Below are 24,974 nucleotides of genomic sequence, written 5' to 3' on the forward strand. Positions count from 1 at the left end.
TTCAATTTTGAATAAATCCCCAACAGTGTCACCAGCAAAGCACCCCCACACCATCACTCCTCCATGCTTCATGGTGGGAACCAGGCATGTAGAGTCCATCCGTTCACCTTTTCTGCGTTGCACAAAGGCACGGTGGTTAGAACCAAAGATTTCAAATTTGGACTCGTCATCAGACCAAAGCACAGATTTCCACTGGTCTTAAGTCCATTCCTTGTGTTCTTTAGCCCAAACAAGTCTCTTCTGCTTGTTGTCTGTCTTTAGCAGTGGTTTCCTAGCAGCTATTTTACCATGAAGGCCTGCTGCACAAAGTCTCCTCTTATCAGTTGTTGTAGAGATGTGTCTGCTGCTAGAACCCTGTGTGGCATTGACCTGGTCTCTAATCTGAGCTGCTGTTAACCTGCGATTTCTGAGGCTAGTGACTCGGTTAAACTTATCCTCAGAAGCAGAGGTGACTCTTGGTCTTCCTTTCCTGGGGTGGTCCTCATGTGAGCCAGTTTCTTTGTAGCTCTTGATGGTTTTTGCCACTGCACTTGGGGACACTTTCAAAGTTTTCCCAATTTTTCAGACTGACTGACCTTCATTTCTTAAAGTAATGATGGCCACTCGTTTTTCTTTACTTAGCTGTTTTTTTCTTGCCATAATACAAATTCTAACAGTCTATTCAGTAGGACTATCAGCTGTGTATCCACCAGACTTCTGCACATCACAACTGATGGTCCAAAACCCATTTTTAAGGCAAGAAATCCCACTTATTAAACCTGACAGGGCACACCTGTGAAGTGAAAACCATTCCCGGTGATTACCTCTTGAAGCTCATCAAGAGAATGCCAAGAATGTGCAAAGCAGTCATCAAAGCAAAAGGTGGCTACTTTGAAGAACCTAGAATATAAGACATAATTTCAGTTGTTTCCCACTTTTTTGTTAAGTATATAATTCCACATGTGTTAATTCATAGTTTTGATGCATACTGAAAAATCTTTAAATGAGAAGGTGTGTCCAAACTTTTGGTCTGTACTGTATATAATGTAGATAGATAGATATTTTCCCACGGCGCTCGTGCTGATGTCATAAAGGTGAAGTGAGTTCTTTGGCTGTGAATTTGCAGGACTTGTCTGACGGCACCGTGAGCAGGAGAACTTTCTCACAATCGCGGTGTCATCAGATAGGTAATAGAAGTTCACAGCGAGACACTGAACACATGCAGCTCAATGTCTGCTGGATGACATGCTGTATGGTCTCATCATGCAACCATGCAGCCTGCCATCTGGATGTAGCAGAGCTTGACCTGTTGTGGGACAAATGGGTTAGCAGCATCTCTGCGGAAAGGTGAGGAATATTGTTGTTTGTTTTTTTAATCCTTTTGCAGATGATGAGGGCATCGGGGGATTGGGCGAGGTCATAAGTATGGTTTAACTAAGATTGTTAACGGAGTGTATGTCATTTTTTCAATTAAAGGACTTTTTCTGGGTGTCTATATTTTCATACAATGTGACTATGGGGTTAGTAATGGAGGCGTCTTATTGTCGCCTCTCCATTACTAACCTCGGGGCTTGATGTCACCTGACAATACAACCCCCTCCAACTATCACCTCACTTACCTCCGCTACAGGGCAAGTGGGAAGAGCAAGGCTAAGTGCCAGAATTGGCAAATCTAAGAGATGTACCTTTTCTGGAGCTGCTGAGAACTAATGTTTTTAGCCTGGGGGCCAATATCCATGGCCCCTTCCTAGGAAATTAATATCAGCCTGCAGCTGTCTGCATAGCCTTCTCTGGTTATTAATTGTAGGGGGACCCTACAACATTTTTTTTGGGGGTCCCCCATTTTAATAGTCAGTAAAGGCTAATTATACAGCTGTGAGCTGATATTAATAGCCTGGGAAGCTCCATGGATATTACCCACTATAAACATCTGCCCCCAGCTGTTGGCTTTTCCTCTACTATTTTGCTGTTTAAGAAAATTATGCAGGAAACCTTGCCATTTTTTTTTGCAAAAAATAATCTTTTATTAATTAAATACATGTACAGTAAGCTGCACACACACTGTACTAATTGTGTTTGTCACTGACATCTATATATCTACCTATTCTTTATTTATTTACTGTACGTAATCCATCTCTTCTATCCTGTCGGCTCCTGCAATGATTTTACAGTACACGGCAGATGAATTGCCGGCTTTTCTTCTATGTATCTATATAATATAGATACATATATATATGTGTGTCACTGACATCTATATATCTACAGTATGTATCCTTTGTGTATATATCTATTCTCTCTATTCTATTCTAAACTGTCACGCTGTTATATTACAGTACGTGGCATATGAATTGCCCGCTTTTCAAAAACGATCAGTGTGTAAAAATCGGACAGCACTTGCATGGTCCGAGTGCTGTGTGATTCTTTTCTCGCACCCATTGACTTCTATTGTGGGAATTCGATTCGAATTCCAAATACAATCGCAGCATGCTGTGACTTTTTCCAGTCATGATCTGATCCGAGCTGGAAAAAAAAACACAGATGAACACACAATGATAGAATAACATTGCTCCAGTTTCATCGCAAGTGGGATTGAGCCCTTACTGAGTATGTTCAGGCAATTTTGCGAGCACAGCAGCTGTGTGCACGATTGTCGCCAGGTGTAACCTGATTCTCACAGCTGACACCCAACACTCACTGCCAAGAGTGGTGCACACATTGCTCCCGACACTTTAATCCTCTAAATGTTACAATCGCTAGCAATTGCAGCAGTTATCAGGCATGCAGAGGGAAAGAGCCCCCTTTGCCCTCCAATCACCACCCCCACAATGTTATCGCAGGGGCCAGATCATTGTACTGGTGACCTAATGTCATCATTATGACACCCAGGTCACCAGGCTCTAGCAATCTTCTAAGATCATGCTCAGTGCATGATCTAACAAGTTCGAGTGAGAGCAGGCTGACAGTTCTAAATGCCACAATGCTGATGCGTTGCAATGCATTAGAACCGCAATCAAACTGCAGAAAGTGAAAGTCACATAGTGGTACAACGCAAAAACATTTTTAAAAAGTTTTAAAAATTATGAAAAAGCCACAAAATAATAAAACAATAAAATAAAATCTGCACTCCAAGAGGAAAATAGCTCTCCGTCCCTCCTGAGTCTCGCCATGTGGCTAAGCAGTACTGTACAGCCATATGGGGTATTTGTACATTCAGCAGGAATTGTGGGACAAATATTGATGCCATTTTTACCCATTTACCAGTGTACAAAATGTAAAATATGCGGCTAAAGCAAAAATTTGGTGGTAAAGATGTAGTTATTTTTTTCTTCACTGCAATGGTATAAAATACTGTGACCCATTGTGTCAATATGATCACTGCACCCCTAGATTAATTTGTTGGGAGGTGTTGTTTGTAAAATGGGGCCTCTTGTAGGGGGTTCTGCTGTCCTGGCACCTCAGGGGCTCTGTCAATGTGACATGGTCTAGCAAAACTCCAATAAGGCGATTCTTCCCTTCTGAGCTTTGCACTGCACCGCAAAAGCATACTCAGGAAAAATTGCACAACAAATTTTGAGCTCCATTTTCTTCTGCTATCCTTGTGAAAATAAAATAAATTGTGCCTAAAATAATATTTTTGTGGGTGAAATTTTTTTTAAATTATTTTCACAGATCAAAGTTGTAAAATTCTGTAACGCACCTGTGGTTTCCATTAGAATCTGTTTAGATTGTGACTGTCCGCCATTTTCTTGTGGAGCTCTGGCTGCTGGTCTTTTTCCTCTGGTGCTGGTTTTCTCTTGGGTCAGGTGTTTGTTTCACTTTTTATTAACCAGCACCTGCCTCCCAGTCCTTGCTGGACAACAGTGTCTGCTTGAGCTCTAGCTTGGTGCTTTGCTTTTATCTTCTGTGTATGTTATTTGTGCAGTGCAGGTACCTCTGGTTCTGCTAGCCTTAGTTTCTGTTTTCTATTGGTTTCTGCAGTCTTCTCTTTGTTTTCTATTAGGAGGTGAAGAAAGGTGAGCAAGGAATGAGTCACCCACTCCATTGTAGGGTTTCAGCCTAGTCATAGTGCAGGGTCAGTTTTCCCCCTTCTACCTTAGTCCTGTGTTGCAGATCCGTAACAGTTTGCCTGAAAGGAGTATAAAAAAACAAAAAAAAACTGCACAATCCTGTACTAGACTGGTCATCAAGTACGATGAGATCCTGGTGTCAGGAGTGTTATGGGAAATGTTGTGATGTACACATTGCTGCTGTTGTGAAAAATGAGCTACCTGAAGCCATTCAGGAATTCCGGAAACTATTTTTAGAAGTGGATTCACAAGCTCTACCACCTCATAGAGATTACGATTGCGCTCTTGAGTTCATCCCAGGTGCTACTCTCCCTAAAAGTCGTTTATTTAATCTGACGATTCCCGAGAGGGAAGCCTTAAAGGAATCCTTGCAGACTAGTCTTGCTGCAGGTCATATAAGACCCTCTAAGTCCCCTGTGGCTGTGGGGTTCTTTTTTGTTAAAAAATAGATGGGGGTCTTAGGCCGTGTCTGGATTTCAGGGAGATTAATAAGATCACTGTGCGCAATCCTTACCGCTTGCCGCTAATTCCGGATTTGTTTAACCAATTACTTGGAGCCAAGTGGTTCTCTAAGATCGATCTCCGTGGGGCATATAATTTGCTGCGGGTTAAAGAAGGCGATGAATGGAAGACAGCCTTTAATACCCCGGAAGGTCATTTTGAGTGTCTAGTTATGCCTTTCGGCCTTACAAATGCTCCGGCATTCTTTCAAAATTTCATTAACGACATCCTGAGGCCGTTGATCGGTAGGAGTGTGATTGTTTATTTGGATGATATTTTGATCTATTCGCTCGATCTGGAGTCACATGGCAGAGAGTCCGTGAGGTTCTGCAGATTCTGAGAGAAAACACACTCTTTGCTAAACTGGAGAAATGCGAGTTTGCGGTACAGAAAATTAGTTTTTTGGGGCACTTTGTTTCTAGTGATGGTTTTGAGATGGACCCGGTGAAGGTTCATGCGGTATTAGAGTGGCCTTGAGCTGAATGCTTGAAGTCGATTCAGAGATTTTTGGGGTTTGCTAATTATTATAGAAAATTCATAAAGAATGTTTCTGTTATCGCAAAACCCCTTACTGATCTTACTAAGAAGGGTTCCAATACTGTCCAATGGTCCCCTGAGGCTGTTAAGGCTTTTGAGCATCTCAAGGAGAGGTTTAGCTCTGCTCCTGTTTTGATCCAGACAGATGAGACTAAGCCCTTTCTGGTAGAGGTGGACGCCTCATCAGTAGGAGTGGAGGCTCTTCTGTCCCAGGAGGGAGAGGATGATGTGCATCCCTGTGCTTTCTTTTCTAAGAAATTTTCAGAGGTGGAGCTCAACTACGATGTTGGGAACCGAGAATTGCTGGCTATTAAGCTTGCATTTGGGCATTGGCGACATTTTTTTGGAGGGCGATAGACTATACAAGTCTTTACTGATCATAAGAACCTGATCTATCTAGATGCTGCTAAATGTTTGAATGCCCATCAAGCTAGGTGGGCATTGTTTTTTGCCCAGTTCCATTTCTGTGTGACATATATCCCTGGGACAAAAATGTTAAAACTGATGCTTTGTCTCCAAGTTTCTCCCCAGTGGTTAATAATGAAAAGGAAGAATCTATTCTGCAGAGAGGGGTGGTGGTGGCAGCATTAGATTCTGAGTTGGAAAATAGCATTCTTAAAGCCCAGGATGTGGCATCAACTAACACTCCGTATGGGAAATTGTTTGTGTCATGAGTCTTGTTTGGCGGGTCATCCAGGGATTGCCGAAACAAGAAAGTCGATCAGTCGGAGTTTCTGGTGGCCGGGGTGGCTAAGAGAAATTGTCAAGTGGGTGCATCAGTGTACCATGTGCGCTAGGTCTAAGGCTTCTCACGCTTTGGTGGCAGGGTTGCTTTGCCCGTTAGAGGTTTCTAGTTCTCCATGGATGCATCTTGCAATGGATTTTATCACCGACCTGATAGACTCTGAGGGTTTTTCTGGGTTATTGTGGACCGGTTTAGTAAGATGTGTCATCTGGTCCTGTTCAATAAATTACCCTGCGCTAAGACATTTGCCAGGGCATTTGTGAAAGAGATTGTCAGACTCCATGGTGTTCCCACGGTCATTGTCTCCGATAGGGGACCACAGTTTGTGGCTCGCTTTTGGCGTGCCTTTTGTGACAGACTTAAGGTTCATTTGTAATTTTCATCGGGCTATCATCCACAGTCCAATGGACAGACCGAGAGGAAGAACCGGGACGTTGAGCAGTTTTTGAGATGTTTTGTAGTGGACAATCAGGAGATTTGGTCGGAATATCTACCATTATCTGAGTTTGCTCTCAATAATCATACGTCTTCTTCGGCTGGGTGTTCTCCTTTCTTTTGTTGTACTGGGAAAAATCCATCTTTTAGTCCTTTCTCCAGGATTGGGGCGGCGGTGCCTGAGGAGGAGAGTTTTTCTGGAAATTTGGAAACTGTTTGGACCAGTGTGAGCCATAATCTTAAACAGGCTAATGGGAGGTCTAAGAAATTTTTTGACAAGAGAAGAGGGGAGGCGAGGTTTGTTGTTGGGGACATGGTTTGGTTGTCCTCTAGGAATCTGCGTTTGATGATCCCTTCTAAAAAGTTGGGGCCGAAGTTTGTAGGACCTTTCAAAGTGGTTCACATTGTCAACTTGGCAGCGGTGAGATTACCTTCCTTCATCCTGCAAAATTAATTCGGTCTTTCATGTATCTTTGCTGAAAAAGGTTGACATGCCAGATAAGGTGGCTATGCCATCTGCTCCTCCAATTGATGAGGACTGCAAGTTTGAGATTTCACGCATTCTTGATTCCAGGTGGCATAAAGGAGGGTTACAGTATCTTTTGTCTTGGAGGGGTTTCGGTCCCGAGGACTAGGGTTGAGCGAAACGGGTCGGCAATTTTCAGAAGTCGCCGACTTTTGGCAAAGTCGGGTTTCATGAAACCCGACCCGACCCCTGTGTGGGGTCGGCCATGAAGTCGGCGATCTTCTGAATCTGGAATCGGAATTCCGATACCGATTCCCAATATGTTTAAGATATCGGGAATTGGTATTGGAATTCAGATTTAAGTGTAAAATAAAGAATTAAAATAAAAAATATCGCTATACTTACCCTCTGACGGGCCCTGGTACTAACCGGGAACCTTCCTTCCTTAGAATCAGCCTTCCAGGGCCTTGCGGTGATGTCATGTGTGACCGCTCGCGCGACCAATCACAAGCCGCGACGTCACCGTGACGTCACCGAAGGCCCTGGAAGGGCTGATTCTTAGGAAGGAAGGCTGTCGGAAAGAAGCAGGGCGTGTCCGAGGGTGAGTATATACCTAATAGGAATATACTCACCCTCGGCTTCGTTCCGGCAGCCTTCCTTCCAGGGCCTTCGGTGATGTCACGGAGACGTCGCGGCTTGTGATTGGTCGCGCGAGCGGTCACATGGGGGCTGATTCTAAGGAAGGAAGGTTCCCGGTTAGTACCAGGGCCCGTCAGAGTGTAAGTATAGCGATATTTTTTATTTTAATTCTTTATTTTACACCTAAATATGGATCCCAGGGCCTGAAGGAGAGTTTCCGCTCCTTCAGACCCTGGGAACCATTGGAAACCCAATGCACTGCATTGGGTTTCGAGTTTCGGCCGACCCCGACCCCGACTTTTTTATAGGATCGGACGATTTCACTCGACCCGACTTTTGAAAAAGTCGGGTTTCGTGAAACCCGACCCGATCCTATAAAAGTAAAGGTCGCTCAACCCTACCGAGGACAATTCCTGGGTGAAAGCTGTGGATGTCTCAGCCTCAAGGTTAATTAAGGCTTTTCACAGGAGATTTCCGAATAAGGCCCGGCCTAGAGGATCCGGGAGATCCTCGTTAAAGGGGAGGTACTGTTAGAATCTGTTTAGTTTGTGACTATCTGCCATTTTCTTGTGGAGTTCTGGCTGCTGGTCTTTTTCCTCTGGTGCTCTGTTTGTCTTGGGTCAGGTGTTTGCTTCACTCTTTATTAGCCAGCACCTGCCTCCCAGTCCTTGCTGGACAACAGTGGTTATCTGCTTGAGCTCTAGCTTGGTGCTTTGCTTTGTCTTCTGTGTGTGTTATTTGTGCAGTACTTGTACCTCTGGTTCTGCTAGCCTTAGTTTCTGTTTTCTATTGGTTTCTGCAGCCTTCTCTTTGTTTTCTATTAGGAGGTGACCCGTTTTTGTACCCAGTCCTTAGTTCTTTTAGGGAACCCCTTCCCCTTATCTATAGGTCTTCGCTTGAGATTAACCTAGGATCCTCAGTGGGTCTATTCGCAAGGAATAGGTCGCCCACTCCATCGTAGGGTTTCAGCCTAGTCATAGTGCAGGGTCAGTTTCCCCCTTCTAACTTAGTCCTGTCTTGCAGATCCGTAACAGTTTCAAGGCGATCTGCACACATCTAGATAAATTGCTTGAGGGGTGTAGTTTCCAAACTCGGGTCACTTGTGGGGGTGTTCTACTGTTTAGGCATATCAGGGGCTCTTTAAACGTCACATGATATGGGTAGACCGTTTAATTAAAGTCTAAATTTCAAAACGTCACTCCTTCTTTTCTGAGCATTGTTTTGTGCCCAAATAGTAGTTTTCCACCCCATATGGGGTACCTGCGTACTGAAGAGAAATTGCACATTTTATACTGTGACTTTGTGAAAATAAAAACATTAAACATTAAAGTAAATTTTTGTTGGAAAAATGTAACATTTATTATCTCTATAAACTTTTTGAAGCACCTGGGGTTCAAGGTACTCATCACACAGTTAGATAAGTGCTATAAGGAATCTAGTTTACAAAATGATGACACTTTTTTGTGTTTCCCTTTTTCAAGCACATCAGGGTCTCTCCAAACACAACATGGCACCCACTAATTATCCCAGTAAATTTTGCTTTAAAAAAAATGGTGCTTAATGCTTTCCAAGCCCTGCTGTGTGCCCAAACGGTAGTTTTTACACATTATGGGTATCGGCATACTCAGGAGAGATTGCACAAGAAATTGCAAGGTTACCCTTATGAAAATGAAAAATTTGGGGTTAAAAAACATTTTTGTGGGGAAAATGTGATTTTTTTTCTTTCTTTGCTCAATATTATAAACTTCTGTGAAGCACCTAGTGGATCAAGGTGCTCACCACACATCCAGATAAGTTCCTTGAGGGGTCTAGTTTCCAAAATGGTGTCAATTGTGGGGTGCACTGTTTAGGCACATCAGAGGCGCTCAAAATGCAATATGGCATTTGCTAATTACTGTATTCCAGCTAATTTTGCATTAAAAAAGTCAAATGGCGCTTCTTCCCTTCCAAGACCTTCAGTGCGCCCAAAAAATAGTTTTCCCTCACATATTGAGTATTTGCATACTCAGTAGAAATTGCACAACAAGTTTTGGAGTCCCTTTTTTCCTGGTAACCTTGCAAAAATAAAAAAAAAATTGGATCTAAAATAAAAACTTTCGTGAAAGAAAAGTAAGTTTATTTTTTCCTTCCACATTCCAATAATTACTGTGAAGCATCTGAAGGGTTAATAAACATTGAATATAGTTTTGAGCACCTTAAAGGGTGCAGTTTTTAGTATGGTGTCCCTTTTGGGTATTTTCTGTCATATAGATTCCTTAAAGTCATTTCAAATGTAATGTGGTCCCTATAAAAATGGCTTTGTAAAATTTGTGGGAAAAATGAGAAATTGCTGGTCAACTTTTAACCCTTCTCACTTCCTAGCAAAAAAAAATATGCTTCAAAAATTATGCTGATGTAAAGAAGGCATGTGTGAAATGTTATTTATTAATTTTTTTTGTGACATAACTCTCTGATTTAAGGGCATAAAAATTAAAAGTTTGAAAATTGATAAGTTTACCATATATTTGTTTTTTTTTCATGAATAAATGCAATATTTTTGCACTGTCATGAAGTACAATATGTCATGAAAAATCAATATCAAAATCAGTTGGATCCATTTAAGCATTCCAGAGTTATTACCTCATACACTGACCCTCATCAGAATTGTAAAATTTGGCCTGGTCATGAAGGTGAAAACAGGCTTGGGGGTGACAGGGTTAAATAATCTCAGCAGCAGATCCTCTAGGAGTTTTGTGTCCGGCCTGTAGATCTTAACAGCTCATTTGTGTTTAATAAAATATTGATTTCTTTGGAATAAGCCATCGGATTGCTGATGTCAAGGTATCATTTATTCAACTTTCTATGACCTGCATGCCTATATAGCCGGCTTAGGAGAGCTGATCCTTCTGACATAATATCATTGTATATTAAACTTGTCTCATGTACATACCAAAAAACTCAAATCTTAAACATAATTTTCTTGTCTTTCGGCCCTATTGACTAAAACCAAGTCAATAGAAATGACTTATACTAAAACTTACCTTTTTAAACCTAAAAGCATCCTTGAAAAATTAAAAATTGACTTATTTCTCAATTACACCGATCGTTTGGTCATTTCAGTTAATGCAAGATACATTCAGGATTTGGAAGGCATCATGCTTACAAATTAGATCAAGTGAGCACCAGATGTTGGATAAAAGATGCATTGGACACACAGCAGCCATTAATGGAAATTGGTAGATGGCAGATAAAGGCATTAAGAACGGAAAAGAAAAGTAAAGAAAATTGGCAGTTTGGGTACTAATCAATGGGTGGAGATTGTATTACTCTAATGGGATTGGATTAAAAAGTAAAAGTGAATAAGGATTTCTTTTTATAGCACTTGTGAGCAATATATCAGAAAAGTAGGGGTCATTGGCATTACTGCACATAAACCATCAGCATTAGTTCAAGTTGGAAACAGATACATTTATTTAATTAGCTCCGTTACCACAAACCTCAAGCTATGGCCGTGATCCTACAGAAGACTTCCATCTATAAAATTATTATAAACGGTTGTAGAAAATATAAACATATACACGGAGCCAGTTTTAGATGTGTGGCACTGGCAACAAATTAAAAGTGGGGGCCTAAATGCAAAGATATTGCTCCATTATACAGAAATATTTAAGGTAATTTATTTTAGACCGTTAAACGAGCACCAATTAATTATATCCAAGTCACTTGGCGCTTGTTTACTGGCCTCTTCATTCAAGCTGAGTATGAGGCATCTTTCACACATCCATGTGAAAACTGTCACCACACGTACCGGAGACACTGACACACGTAGACCCATTCAAGTGAATGGGTTTGTGCACGCACCGCGTGTCAATGGACAAAACACACTGACATGTCCATTTTTTACCGTCAGCATGGGCCACAAGACATCCCGCACACATGCACATGGAGAACACACATTGATGTAATCTGTGTTACATGCATTGGCACCGGGGAAGAAGCACTACATTAAGCACTGTTCCCCAGCGGCAGGTGCTGAAGATGGCTCTCATCATTCTCCCCTGCTCTGCTGGCGATCTGCGCGAGCAGGGCAGAATGATGACGAGAGTTATATTAAAGTCAGAATGATGACAACAGGTAGGGGCATTTGGGACTATTACTCCCACACATGGCACACGGGTGGCATACGGTTGCCACACTTGTACCGTAAGTATTACACACACGGACACATGGACACATGAACATGGATAGCTCCAGTACCGGTTTCTCCGGTACCAGAAATATCAGGATGTGTGAAAGAGGCCTGAATGATTGGGATAGAATGATCACTAATACACCCATCCTTTCTCCATACAATATCATGTTATATGGCAAACGTCTTGCCTTCACTGGGCATTAGCTGTTGAGAACGATACCATCACCCGATGAATGAGCATTAGTCTTGTTCTTTGGGTGATTGCAAAAATGCTTGTTTACGCTGATGGTATTTTAAAAGGAAAAGGTTAGACATACTGTGACCCCCATTCAGCAAAGTGTTTTTGTGAGAAATCTGTCATAACAAACTTTTGAAATTTTTGAATAATGTGAAGTTACACAAAAACTTTGCAAACTGTTTGTATGCAACTTTTCACGCCAGTTTACACACCAAGTGGAGCCAGGGTGGAATGCGGCAGGATGGGATGCGGATTAATTTATTCTAATTCATCTTCCTCCAGAGATTTGTGTATATCACACTCCCATTGGGCAGCACTTTGCAGACATCAACATTGCATATCTCAATATGGCTCACAATCTAAATTGCCAATCAGTATGTCTTTTTTGAGCATGCGAGGAAGCCACCTCCGAGAAAATCATACTCTTATCAGAGTCTGAATAGCATAATTGTATTGCTTTTCTTTGATGAAGTCAAAATGGACTTGTGACCCTAGCCTAATACTGAAAATGATGGACATGTGAAATTTCAACATTCCCATTCATTTTGTTCATAGGGGAAGTAAGCTGCTGCCAGAGAACATGTACACGATCAGCCAAGAATGCCTGTAAATAAGGAAGTTGAAACTAGTTGTTAGCTGAACAACCTTTTAGCTGGCAGCAGACTATCTACTATACACCTTTACAAAGAGTTTTTATTTTATTGTTCACTTGTTTCCTGAATGTAAAGTTTTGCAACTATTTAAATAGTTTTCATTAAAATATATTCTACCATGTTGCTGCTGTGATATGTTTGTAAGTTTTTTGTCTAGCTAAGCACTTCTGTAAAATTGATACAAATACATCAAAGCTCTTGCTCGTGATGGTTCTCTGCTCTCTTCTCCATTTTTACAGTGTTAGATATATCAGAAGGGATAGGGAGTAATGATGAGTGGGAGTGTACTTGTTGCTCAGGTTTTCCCAAGCACGCTCGGGTGACCTCCGAGTATTTGTTACTGCTCGGAGATTTAGTTTTCATCGCGGCAGCTGAATGATTTACAGCTACTAGCCTGCTTGATTACATGTGGGGATTCCCTAGCAACCAGGCAACCCCCACATGTACTCAGCCTGACTAGTAGCTGTGAATCATTCAGCTGCTGTGATGAAAACTAAATCTCAGAGCAGTCATAAATACTCGGAGGCCACCCGAGCGTGCTCGGGAAAACCTGAGCAACGAGTACACTCGCTCATCACTAGTCGGGAGCGATTATTTATATATCTGAAGTGGAAAGGGGAAAACGTTTCTAAATTGTTATGGAGTGCAGATTAAACAGGCTATAGACAAGGAGGAAAGCACATGGGGAGGAAATCGGTGCAGTTCTAGAGCTCTGCTGATGTGAGTAAGTGAAGACAGCAGCACGCTGGTTATTACTGGGAGAGACACTGCCACAGGTGAAAAATTTGGAATTTGGATTAAGCTGAAAACTGCATATTAAGGGGTCTAAAGATGAATGAAGGAGTGAGGATTGCAGACTTAAACTTTGTGTAGAGAAAATAAATTGTAATAATTTTAATTTCTTTAATCCTAGGATGTGTTTTCAAGAGGGAAGATTTTTCTATCTGCAGTACTGAAAGCTCAAAAAGTCGGAGACAATAAATTTGAAGTTGTGACGTCACAAAAGACATTAGTCTTTCGAGCAGTAAGAGAAGGTATGCACTACAGCCTGTTGACAATTTTTTAACTGTAGAAGGACAATTTGACTCTGTGTAACTACATTTACCTCCTCAGTATGGACTGGTTAGTCTGCTCTATAATACTAGAGTATTGGTCAAGAATGGGCTATGAAAGTTACAATAATAGACTGTACATCAGGTTAATGTCCACTAAATTGCTGATTTCAGGACTGTCTGCTATCTTATTTGAAAGGGAACCTCCAGACTCCCCTCTAAATAATAATGTTGGAGGAAAGAAGAATTGAGCATGTTAAATTCCAATACCCTTTTGGGTCCTTATAAGAACAGTTACCACCAAAGGAGTCTGCTCAGGGACAGAGGAGTCTATTAACTGCTCAATAATGGTTTCTGGTTAGCAATAATCACCAATGTCATCTGCACACATGTTAGAAAATAATTTGAGATGTAGAATAATATTCCTAATAACAGAGAGCCTTAGGAGATCCACACTACTGAAAAGTCTTTTAAGAAGATTTGGTCCTCAAAATAATGGTCTAGGACTAAGCAGACAAAGAGGAATCTTATGTGGACTTCTTAGTTGACAGGCAGACTACAAATGCTCAACTAACTCTGTGGTTAATACCTTTAACGGCTAATTGAAAAGATGGTAACAAATTGCAAGCTTTCGAGACTACACAGACCTGTGTAGTCTCGAAAGCTTGTAATTTGTTACCATCTTTTCAGTTAGCCATAAAAAGGTATCAACCACTGAGGACTCTCAATGCTAAATATTTTTCTATCCACTGGCTAACACGGTACCAAGATATATATCTTTCCTGGAACTAACTCTTTCAACTCTCAATGGTTTTGTATGCAGAATTATATGAACTTTTATATTAATTTGGCCAGTCAGTTTAAATGAGAACACATATCCCAAAAATTTATATCAAATTTAACAAGAAAGAAAAAAAAGTTCACACTTACCGACAGCAGGCAGTATTCCTCAAAATGGTGAGACATTGACTCACAAATTACATTAGAAAGTTACAGAACTGTCAAAATATTAAAAAGTACCTGCCATTTCAAGGGGATGTCCGGCCTCGTAAATCCTCACAGCGTGCGCACTGTGTGCTGTAAGGTTTCTCCAGTGTCGGCATCGGGAGCAGGCGATCATGTGACAGCAAGTATGCAATTCCAGTCACATTCTGACTAGACATGTCCAGCCACACTCTATACACTTGCATTGAGTGAGGCTGTGCACGTCTAGTCAGCACGTGACTGCATGTATGTAAATCACCTACTTGCAGTCACGCGCAGCACCGCCAGGGCTAGAGAATCCTCACAGCGTATAGTGCATGTGAGGGTTCACAATTCTTCAGTTACATGGGGGATTTACAGTGACATTTAAATGGCTAGCTCTCATCTCTATTGTTAGTCATGCCCTGGCCGTACTACACAGGCGACATTTGCCCTCCTGATCGCTCTCCATGCACCTGCCCAACTCCATGAAGTAACTGTACATCATGTAGCAGGAATGGGCTCAAGGATTTATTGAATCTGGAACAATAATGGCATATCGATAGGATAAAATGTCCAATAGATGTGGGTAACAGACAATCAGGCTCTGACACTCACTCTCGGCAACACATGGAGATCCTCACATATAGAGCATCGATTCTGCCACAACCTCTTTATTCCCGACAGCCCGCGTTGGAGCCCCATTGTTAAGATGCATGCAGGACGCAGCTGTAAATCAATATCCACCAGTCATTTTTGGAATATCCTAGCGATATGTCATAAATAACCAAGATGGGAGCACACCTTTTACTCAGTGCTAGAATGAAACATTAGGTGGAGTCATACTTTAAATTGAATATCCTTCTACATTACACATAATCTTTCCGCAGTCACATAATCGGGCGAGTTGGTTTTTGTTAGCTATCACTTATTTTCCATTGTAGATTCTGTTTGTCTTGGACTATAGCCTCCAATTCTGTCTCCAAAACGTAAATACATAAAGAAATAAGTGAAAAATACAGAATGTGGCTGGAGATGATTACATTGCCTCTTTTGAAAATAGCATTACTCATGCAAACACACTATGGATGCATGAAAAACAAAATCCATTTCCCATCTATTGCATCTCTCATGTCTTCATGAATGAAAAATGATATGCTGCTGCAGGTCTCCTAGGTACATTACACATCAAGTCATAACTGATAATATATATTTTATAGCAATAGACCCGGCTGGTGCAAACATTTACATGTTACTTAGATCTATGACACAACTAGAATATGATCTCTTTTATATTGTATTTTGCTTCCTCTGAATTTTATTCCGGCCTATTCTACATTATTGCACTATTTACTTTTCGGTAAAAAAAAATAAATATATCAAATATTTTGCTATAGGCAGCGCATTTTATCTAATACATTATTACAATTTCTTTTTCTTCTCTGTACCTGGAGGAAAGGGTCACCTTTATACTAACCAGGTAATCAGTACAAAGAACTGCGGAAAAGAGATATAGCAGAGCTTAGTTTGTCCTTTTGCCCAATCCATGAATCACAATGTGGTTGTCCATAGCCACTTATCTTACATCAGTAATTAATAATGCATTTTTCTTTATAGGGGACAGAAATATATGGATAAAAACATTGGAAGACGCATTAAGAATACAGGCAAAGAGGAATCCTGTGCTCCGCGCTGGTGATAAAAGTGGATACCTTGAATTAAGGGGATATAAAAACAGAATTTTTACTGTTGAAAATGGAAGCAAATTATGGCTCAGCAAAAGCAAACAGGTATATATCAGAATAATGCCTTTTATTCTCAACCTGACAAAGTCTAAAACTTACAGGGAACTTGTGACCGTGAAAATTCAGTCCAATCTGCTGGCACCATATTAGAGAGCAGGAGATGCTGAGAAGATTGAGATATAGTTTTGTGTGAAAGGATTTATGCATTTTTACCTGTTCTCTTTCTGTGGTTTTGGGTCCAGTGGGCGGTGCCATCAGTGACTGACAGCTTTCTTTATATACGTGTGCATACAGAGTTAGCTTTCAGTCATTGATACGACCACCCACTGGACTGAAAATCCCATTAAGAGCAGAGGATTAAATGCATAAAACACAGATTATACTGAATCTTTTCTCACAAATCTATATATCGATCTACTCAGCTCCCCCTGCTCTATAACATGATGCCTGCAGACTGGACTGCATTTTCATAGTGACATGATCTCATCTCATTATCTTCATGTTGGATCATTTTGGCTCAGTTTATCACTGCTGGTTTACATTGTTTCAGATCAGATATCACAGCACAAAAAAAGTGTGATTTGACATCTATCTTGACATTGGTCTTTGGTTTGTACAATGGTAAGGGTCAAATGTGTTTAGTTTTTGCTTTTTTTTTATTACTGCTGCTCCATAAGAATGTGTTTCGTCTTCTTTAAGTCCATCATATAGTTACAGAGGTGTATGTCTTTTTATCCAGTGCTAACAGTCCATGTAATGCTCACTGGATTCTTTGGGGGCATTTCTTTAGTTTGCTTTATATACTCACCCTGTGACCAATGCCCCCTTGGTAAAGACCATAAAAATTTGCATGAAATAAAAAGATTTACAATATATCTTTGTAAACATATAGTTGATTAAAAAAGTACCATGAAATATTCAAGGGAGCAGCAGGAATGAAATAAAAGCAAAACCTTGCCACTTTTTACATGGTGGCAGGCTCCTTCTAAGGTGGCATAACATTCTCTAACAAGTTGTCATTGTGAGTAAGTCCCACTAGTCTGTCTCCAGTCACCCTCGCCGGTCTATCTCCCCTCTGCCCCTGGTCTGTCTCTCTGTCACATCATACTCACCCTCCTGGTGCGGTCCCTGGCAGCTTCTCTGATGGTCTCCGGGCGTCGGCAGCTCTTCCTGTGTTCAGTGTTCACATAGCACTGCTCATTAAAGTAATGAATATGGATGTGACTCCACTCTGATAGGGTTGGAGCGCATATTCATTACTTTAATGAGCGGTACCAGTGACTTCTGAACACAAGAACAAGCTGCCGGCGCCGGAGAGACCATCGCATCGGAGAAGCTGCCAGGGATTGCGCCGGGAGGGTGACTATGATGGGGAGAGTGAGCATTGCGATATTCACCTGTCCCCGTTCCACCTCCATGCGCCGCTCCATCTTCCATGTCCTCTGGCTGTGACGTTTAGGTCAGGGGGCGCGATGACGTGTTTAGTGTTTAGCAGAGAGCTGGAAGACAGAGCGGTGCGCAGCGGTGGAACGGGGACAGGTGAATATCACAAGTGGTGCCGGTGTCCCCGCCTACTCAGGACAAGAGGTGTATATGTATTTTTTGTTTTTAAATTGCAGCAGCAGCATATGGGGAGCATCTTATGGGGCCATAATCAACCTTTGTGCAGCATTATATGGGGAAAATGTTTCTATGGAGCATCTTATGGGGCCATAATCAACCTTTGTGCAGCATTGTATGGGGCAAATGTTTCTATGGAGCATCTTATGGGGCTCATCATAAACTTTATGGAGCATTATATGGGGTGTATTTTGTATGGAGCATCTTATGGAGCTTCTGATTCAATATGGATATTCAAAAACACTTAACCTACTGATGTCTCAATTAATTTTACGTTCATTTGTATCTATTTTTATTTTTGAAATTTACCAGTAGCTGCTGCATTTCCCACCCTAGGCTTATATTCGAGTCATTAATTTTCCCAGTTTTTTGTGGAAAAATTAGGGATCTCGGCTTATACTTGGGTCGGCTTACACTTGAGTATATACGCTAACTTCTAAATGTACCTAGTGCATATTTGAATAGAATATTTTATGAATAAAACTATCAGGATCTGGAGAATTTGGGAATACCGATTTTTGAAGAAATATATTAACATAAGGTTTTTATTTATGGCATTTCAAAGTGTCAGGCGTTTCTTTAGGATCCAACCATATGTGTCTGCCAGATTCATCAAATTATCTTGTTAGATTTGATTCCAGAATCTTTTTGTAGGTAATTGAATATATTCGAAAGCCTCCAATTGATATATAAAATTGCGTGTGATGTTATTCTCTTTTTCTCACACACTGTGCTTCCAAGCTGTTCTGTCACTTTATGTCTGTACAGTTTCTTCAGCATTTTATGGCTTTCTTTCCCTATCTCTATGTCTAAGCAGTGAGCTATGGTGTACGTTCACTATCCCAAGGCTGCTGCATTTCTTGCTTGGCTTTTAAACATGCTACTATAGTCTCCCATGATTGACTATACTATACAATGTGATGTGATTACTGCAAGTCATTATGGGGAATATAAAAATATAGATCAGAGCAATAATAGTTCTATACAAGATCTGGCAACATTGGAAAAGCTCAATATGCCAGTACGACAGAAAAACTCTCAAACATTTGCAAAATTCGAAAAATTTGGAGTCATAAAAAAACTGTCTTCAAAGTAAATACTAAAACTCTATGTGTATATTAACCCCTTCATGACCGTGGGATTTTCCATTTTTCCGTATTCGTTTTTCACTCCCCTACTTCCCAGAGCCATAACTTTTTTATTTTTCCATCAATTTGGCCATGTGAGAGCTTATTGTTTGCAGGACGAGTTGTACTTTTGAATGACATCATTGGTTTCACCATGTCGTGTACTAGAAAACGGGAAAAAAATTCCAAGTGCGATGAAATTGCAAAAAAAGTGCAATCCCACACTTGTTTTTTGCTTGGCTTTTTGGCTTGGTTCACTAAATGCTAAACCTGACCTGCGATTATGATTCTCCAGGTCATTACAAGTTCATAGACATCTAACATGACTAGGTTATTTTTTACCTAAGTGGTGAAAAAAATTCCAAACTTTGCTAAAAAAAAAAAAAAAAATTGTGCCATTTTCCGATACTCGTAGCGTCTCCATTTTTCATGATCTGGGGTCGGTTGAGGGCTTATTTTTTGCGTGCCGAGCTGGCATTTTTAATTATACCATTTTGGTGCAGATACGTTCTTTTGATCGCCCCTTATTGCATTTTAATTCAATGTCACGGCGACCAAAAAAACATAATTCAGGCGTTTCGGATTTTTTTCTCATTACGCCGTTTAGCGATCAGGTTAATGCTTTTTTTTAATTGATAGATCGGGCGATTCTGAACGCGGCAATACCAAATATGTGTAGGTTTGATTTTTTTTTTATTGATTTATTTTGATTGGGGCGAAAGGGGGGTGATTTAAACTTTTATGTTTTTTTTATTTTTTTCACATTTTTTTTAACTTTTTTTTACTTTTGCCATGCCTCAATAGCCTTCATGGGATGCTAGAAGCAGGCACAACTCGATTGCCTCTGCTACATAACAGCGATCATCAGATCGCTGCTATGCAGCAGAAAATCAGGTGTGCTGTGAGCGCCGACCACAGGGTGGCGCTCACAGCTACCGGCGATCAGTAACCATAGAGGTCTCAAGGACCTCTATGGTTACAATACTGAAGCATCGCCGACCCCTGATCATGTGACGGGGGTCGGCGATGATGTCATTTCCGGCCGGCCGGATGCGGTAGTTAAATGCCGCTGTCTGCGTTTGACAGCGGCATTTAACTAGTTAATAGCAGCGGGTGAATCGCGATTTCACCCGCCGCTATTGCGGGCACATGTCAGCTGTTCAAAACAGCTGACATGTCCCGGCTTTGATGCGGGCTCACCGCGGAGCCCTGCATCAAAGCAGGGGACCTGATGTCGAACGTACTATCCCGTCCGACGTCAGGAAGGGGTTAAAAATATATATTTGCGCTAAAAATTCCAATAAAAACATAAGTACAAATATAAACTTAACACCGTGTTAACCTCTGACTGATGATAACATGGGTGCAAAGATATTGTACCTCAGTACTGTAGACTGCATATGTGTGATCTCCCTTGTATCTTGAAAGGTCCTTCAGATAGCGTCCACCCGATTTCTGTGTCCCAGTTAAGCCAGATGCCGGAGGGCAATCAGTAGTGAAAAAAAGATGAATACAATTATCCGGGTGGCACCGTCCCGGCCGGTGACAGGCGTACCTCCCGGGAAAAACAGATCTGCCGTGCACTGGCAGTGAAGGCTCGATCCTAAGATGGAGCTGCAGGACCTTGCGTGACGTCACTAACACGTGATTAATCACGTGACCGGCTACAGGGCGCACACCGAACCACACTTGGAAACTTTCCCAGGAGGTACGCCTGTCACCGGCCGGGACGGCGCCACCCGGATAATTGTATTCATCTTTTTTTCACTACTGATTGCCCTCCGGCATCTGGCTTAACTGGGATACAAGGGAGATCACACATATGCAGTCTAAGGTACTGAGGTACAATATCTTTGCACCCATGTTATCATCAGTCAGAGGTTAACACGGTGTTAAGTTTATATTTATATTTATGTTTTTATTGGAATTTTTAGCGCAAATATATATTTTTAACCCCTTCACCCCCAAGGGTGGTTTGCACGTTAATGACCGGGCCAATTTTTACAATTCTGACCACTGTCCCTTTATGAGGTTATAACTCTGGAACGCTTCAACGGATCTTGGCGATTCTGACATTGTTTTCTCGTGACATATTGTACTTCATGATAGTGGTAAAATTTCTTTAATATTACCTGCGTTTATTTGCAAAAAAAATGGAAATTTGGCGAAAATTTTGAAAATTTTGCAATTTTCCAACTTTGAATTTTTATGCCCTTAAATCACAGAGATATGTCACACAACATACTTAATAAGTAACATTTTCCACAGGTCTACTTTACATCAGCACAATTTTGGAACCAAAATTTTTTTTTGTTAGGGAGTTATAAGGGTTAAAAGTTGACCAGCAATTTCTCATTTTTACAACACCATTTTTTTTTAGGGACCACATCTCATTTGAAGTCATTTTGAGGGGTCTATATGATAGAAAATACCCAAGTGTGACACCATTCTAAAAACTGCACCCCTCAAGGTGCTCAAAACCATATTCAAGAAGTTTATTAACCCTTCTGGTGCTTCACAGGAATTTTTGGAATGTTTAAATAAAAATGAACATTTAACTTTTTTTCACAAAAAATTTACTTCAGCTCCAATTTGTTTTATTTTACCAAGAGTAACAGGAGAAAATGGACCCCAAAAGTTGTTGTACAATTTGTCCTGAGTACGCCGATACCCCATATGTGGGGGTAAACCACTGTTTGGGCGCATGACAGAGCTCGGAAGCGAAGGAGCGCCATTTGACTTTTCAATGCAAAATTGACTGGAATTGAGATGGGACGCCATGTTGCGTTTGGGGAGCCCCTGATGTGCCTAAACATTGAAACCCCCCACAAGTGACACCATGTTGGAAAGTAGACCCCCTAAGGAACTTATCTAGAGGTGTGGTGAGCACTTTGACCCACCAAGGGCTTCACAGAAGTTAATAATGCAGAGCTGTAAAAATAAAAAATCATATTTTTTCACAAAAATTATTTTTCGCCCCCAATTTTTTATTTTCCCAAGGGTAAGAGAAGAAATTGGACCCCAAAAGTTGTTGTACAATTTGTCCTGAGTACGCTGATACCCCATATGTGGGGGTAAACCACTGTTTGGGCGCATGGGAGAGCTCAGAAGGGAAGTAGCACCGTTTGACTTTTCAATGCAAAATTGACAGGAATTGAGATGGGACGCCATGTTGCGTTTGGAGAGCCACTGATGTGCCTAAACATTGAAACCCCCCACAAGTGACACCATTTTGGAAAGTAGACCCCCTAAGGAACTTATCTAGATGTGTTTTGAGCGCTTTGACCCACCAAGGGCTTCACAGAAGTTAATAATGCAGAGCCATAAAAATAAATTTTTTCCCACAAAAATTATTTTTTTAGCCCCCAGTTTTGTATTTTCCCGAGGGTAGCAGGAGAAATTGGACCCCAAAATTTGTTGTCCAATTTGTCCTGAGTGCGCTGATACCCCATATGTGGGGGGAACCACCGTTTGGACGCATGGAAGGGCTCGGAAGTGAAGGAGCGCCATTTGGAATGCAGACTTAGATGGAATGGTCTGCAGGCGTCACATTGCATTTGCAGAGCCCCTAATGTACCTAAACAGTAGAAGCCCCGCACAAGTGACCCCATTTTGAAAACTAGACCCCCCAAGGAACTTATCTAGATGTGTTGTAAGAACTTTGAACCCCCAAGTGTTTCACTACAGTTTATAACGCAGAGCCGTGAAAATAAAAAATCCTTTTTTTTCCCACAAAAATTATTTTTTAGCCCCCAGTTTTGTATTTTCCCAGGGGTAACAGGAGAAATTGGACCCCAAAGGTTGTCCTGAGTACACTGATACCCCATATGTTGGGGTAAACCCCTGTTTGGGCACACGGGAGAGCTCGGAAGGGAAGGAGAACTGTTTTACTTTTTCAACGCAGAATTGGCTGGAATTGAGATCGGACGCCATGTCGCGTTTGGAGAGCCCCTGATGTGCCGAAACAGTGGAAACCCCCCAATTATAACTGAAACCCTAATCCAAACACACCCCTAACCCTAATCCCAACAGTAACCCTAACCACACCTCTAACCCTGACACACCCCTAACCCTAATCCCAACCCTATTCCCAACCGTAAATGTAATCTAAACCCTAACCGTAACTTTAGCCCCAACCCTAACCCTAACTTTAGCCCCAACCCTAACTGTAGCCTTAACCCTAGCCCCAACCCTAGCCCTAACCCTAACCCTAATGGGAAAATGGAAATAAATACATTTTTTTTTATTTTTCCCTAACTAAGGGGGTGATGAAGGGGGGTTTGATTTACTTTTATAGCGAGTTTTTTAGCGGATTTTTATGATTGGCAGCCGTCACACACTGAAAGACGCTTTTTATTGCAAAAAATATTTTTTGCGTTACCACATTTTGAGAGCTATAAATTTTCCATATTTTGGTCCACAGAGTCATGTGAGGTCTTGTTTTTTGTGGGACGAGTTGACGTTTTTATTGGTAACTTTTTGGGCACGTCACATTTTTTGATCGCTTTTTATTCCGATTTTTGTGAGGCAGAATGACCAAAAACCAGCTATTCATGAATTTCTTTTGGGAGAGGCGTTTATACTGTTCCGCGTTTGGTAAAATTGATAAAGCAGTTTTATTCTTCGGGTCAGTACGATTACAGCGATACCTCATTTATATTATTTTTTTATGTTTTGGCGCTTTTATACGATAAAAACTATTTTATGGAAAAAATAATTATTTTTGCATCGCTTTATTCTCAGGACTATAACTTTTTTATTTTTTTGCTGATCATGCTGTATGGCAGCTCGTTATTTGCGGGACAAGATGACGCTTTCAGCGGTACCATGGTTATTTATATCTATGTTTTTGATCGCGTGTTATTCCACTTTTTGTTAGGCGGTATGATAATAAAGCGTTGTTTTTTGCCTCGTTTTTTTTTTTTTTTCTTACGGTGTTTACTGAAGGGGTTAACTAGTGGGCCAGTTTTATAGATCGGGTCGTTACGGACGTGGCGATACTAAATATGTGTACTTTTATTGTTTGTTTTTTTTTATTTAGATAAAGAAATGTATTTATGGGAATAATATTTTTTTTTTTTTTCATTATTTTGGAATATTTTTTTTTATTTTTTTTTTACACATTTGGAAATTTTTTTTTTAACTTTTTTACTTTGCCCCAGGGGGGGACAATACAGATCGGTGATCTGCCAGTTTGCATAGCACTCTGACAGATCACCGATCTGAGAGAAGTGCAGGCTGCTTCACAGTGCCTGCTCTGAGCAGGCTTCTGTGAAGCCACCTCCCTCCCTGCAGGACCTGGATTCGCGGCCATCTTGGATCCGGGTCTGGAGCAGGCAGGGAGGGAGGTAAGACCCTCGCAGCAACGCGATCACATCGCGTTGCTGCGGGGGGCTCAGGGAAGCCCGCAGGGAGCCCCCTCCCTGCGCGATGCTTCCCTGCACCGCCTGCACATCGCGATCATGTTTGATCGCGGTGTGCTGGGGGTTAATGTGCCGGGAGCGGTCCGTGACCGCTCCTGGCACATAGTGCCGGATGTCAGCTGCGATAGGCAGCTGACACCCGGCCGCGATCGGCCGCGCTCCCCCCGTGAGCGCCGCCGATCGCGCTGGACGTACTATCCCGTCGGTGGTCATACGGGCCCACCCCACCTCGACGGGATAGTACGTCCGATGTCAGAAAGGGGTTAATATACACATATGGTTTATTTTTTGGATGAATAGAGTGGTTTTCATCCCTATATTTGCTGCATCTATTTCCAATTATCTGTGCAGCACCCTTTGGTTAAACACTTATTTGTAAATACTAAAACTCATTTATTAAATACCAATATCATGTGAAAAAGTATAAATAGTGCAAGAGTAAAATTAGACACACATAATGTTCAAACGGGTATCTAAGGCATGAAGGACACAGGTAAAAAGAGTCCAGAAGACCACACTGATAGAAACAAAGTGAAGTCCGACCAGAGAAATCAAGTTCTTTAGGTTAGTAGACCATAAAATATAATGTTTATACTGTTAAGTGTCGAGTTAC

The 24,974-nt window shown here is 41.3% G+C and overlaps 1 protein-coding gene across 3 annotated transcripts in view; it reads left to right on the forward strand.

Moving 5' to 3' along the window:
- Positions 1–24,974, forward strand: part of ARAP2 (ArfGAP with RhoGAP domain, ankyrin repeat and PH domain 2) — a 441,859-nt gene that overhangs the window by 70,022 nt on the left and 346,863 nt on the right. For all 3 annotated transcript variants that reach the window (XM_077279928.1, XM_077279930.1, XM_077279929.1), the window contains 2 exons: positions 13,345–13,465; positions 16,064–16,236. In XM_077279928.1, coding sequence (XP_077136043.1) covers positions 13,345–13,465; positions 16,064–16,236 — 294 coding nt within the window. The remainder of the gene's footprint in view (positions 1–13,344; positions 13,466–16,063; positions 16,237–24,974) is intronic.

This window comes from Ranitomeya variabilis, chromosome 1 (assembly GCF_051348905.1).
Source record: "Ranitomeya variabilis isolate aRanVar5 chromosome 1, aRanVar5.hap1, whole genome shotgun sequence".
NCBI classification, from domain to species: domain Eukaryota; kingdom Metazoa; phylum Chordata; class Amphibia; order Anura; family Dendrobatidae; genus Ranitomeya; species Ranitomeya variabilis.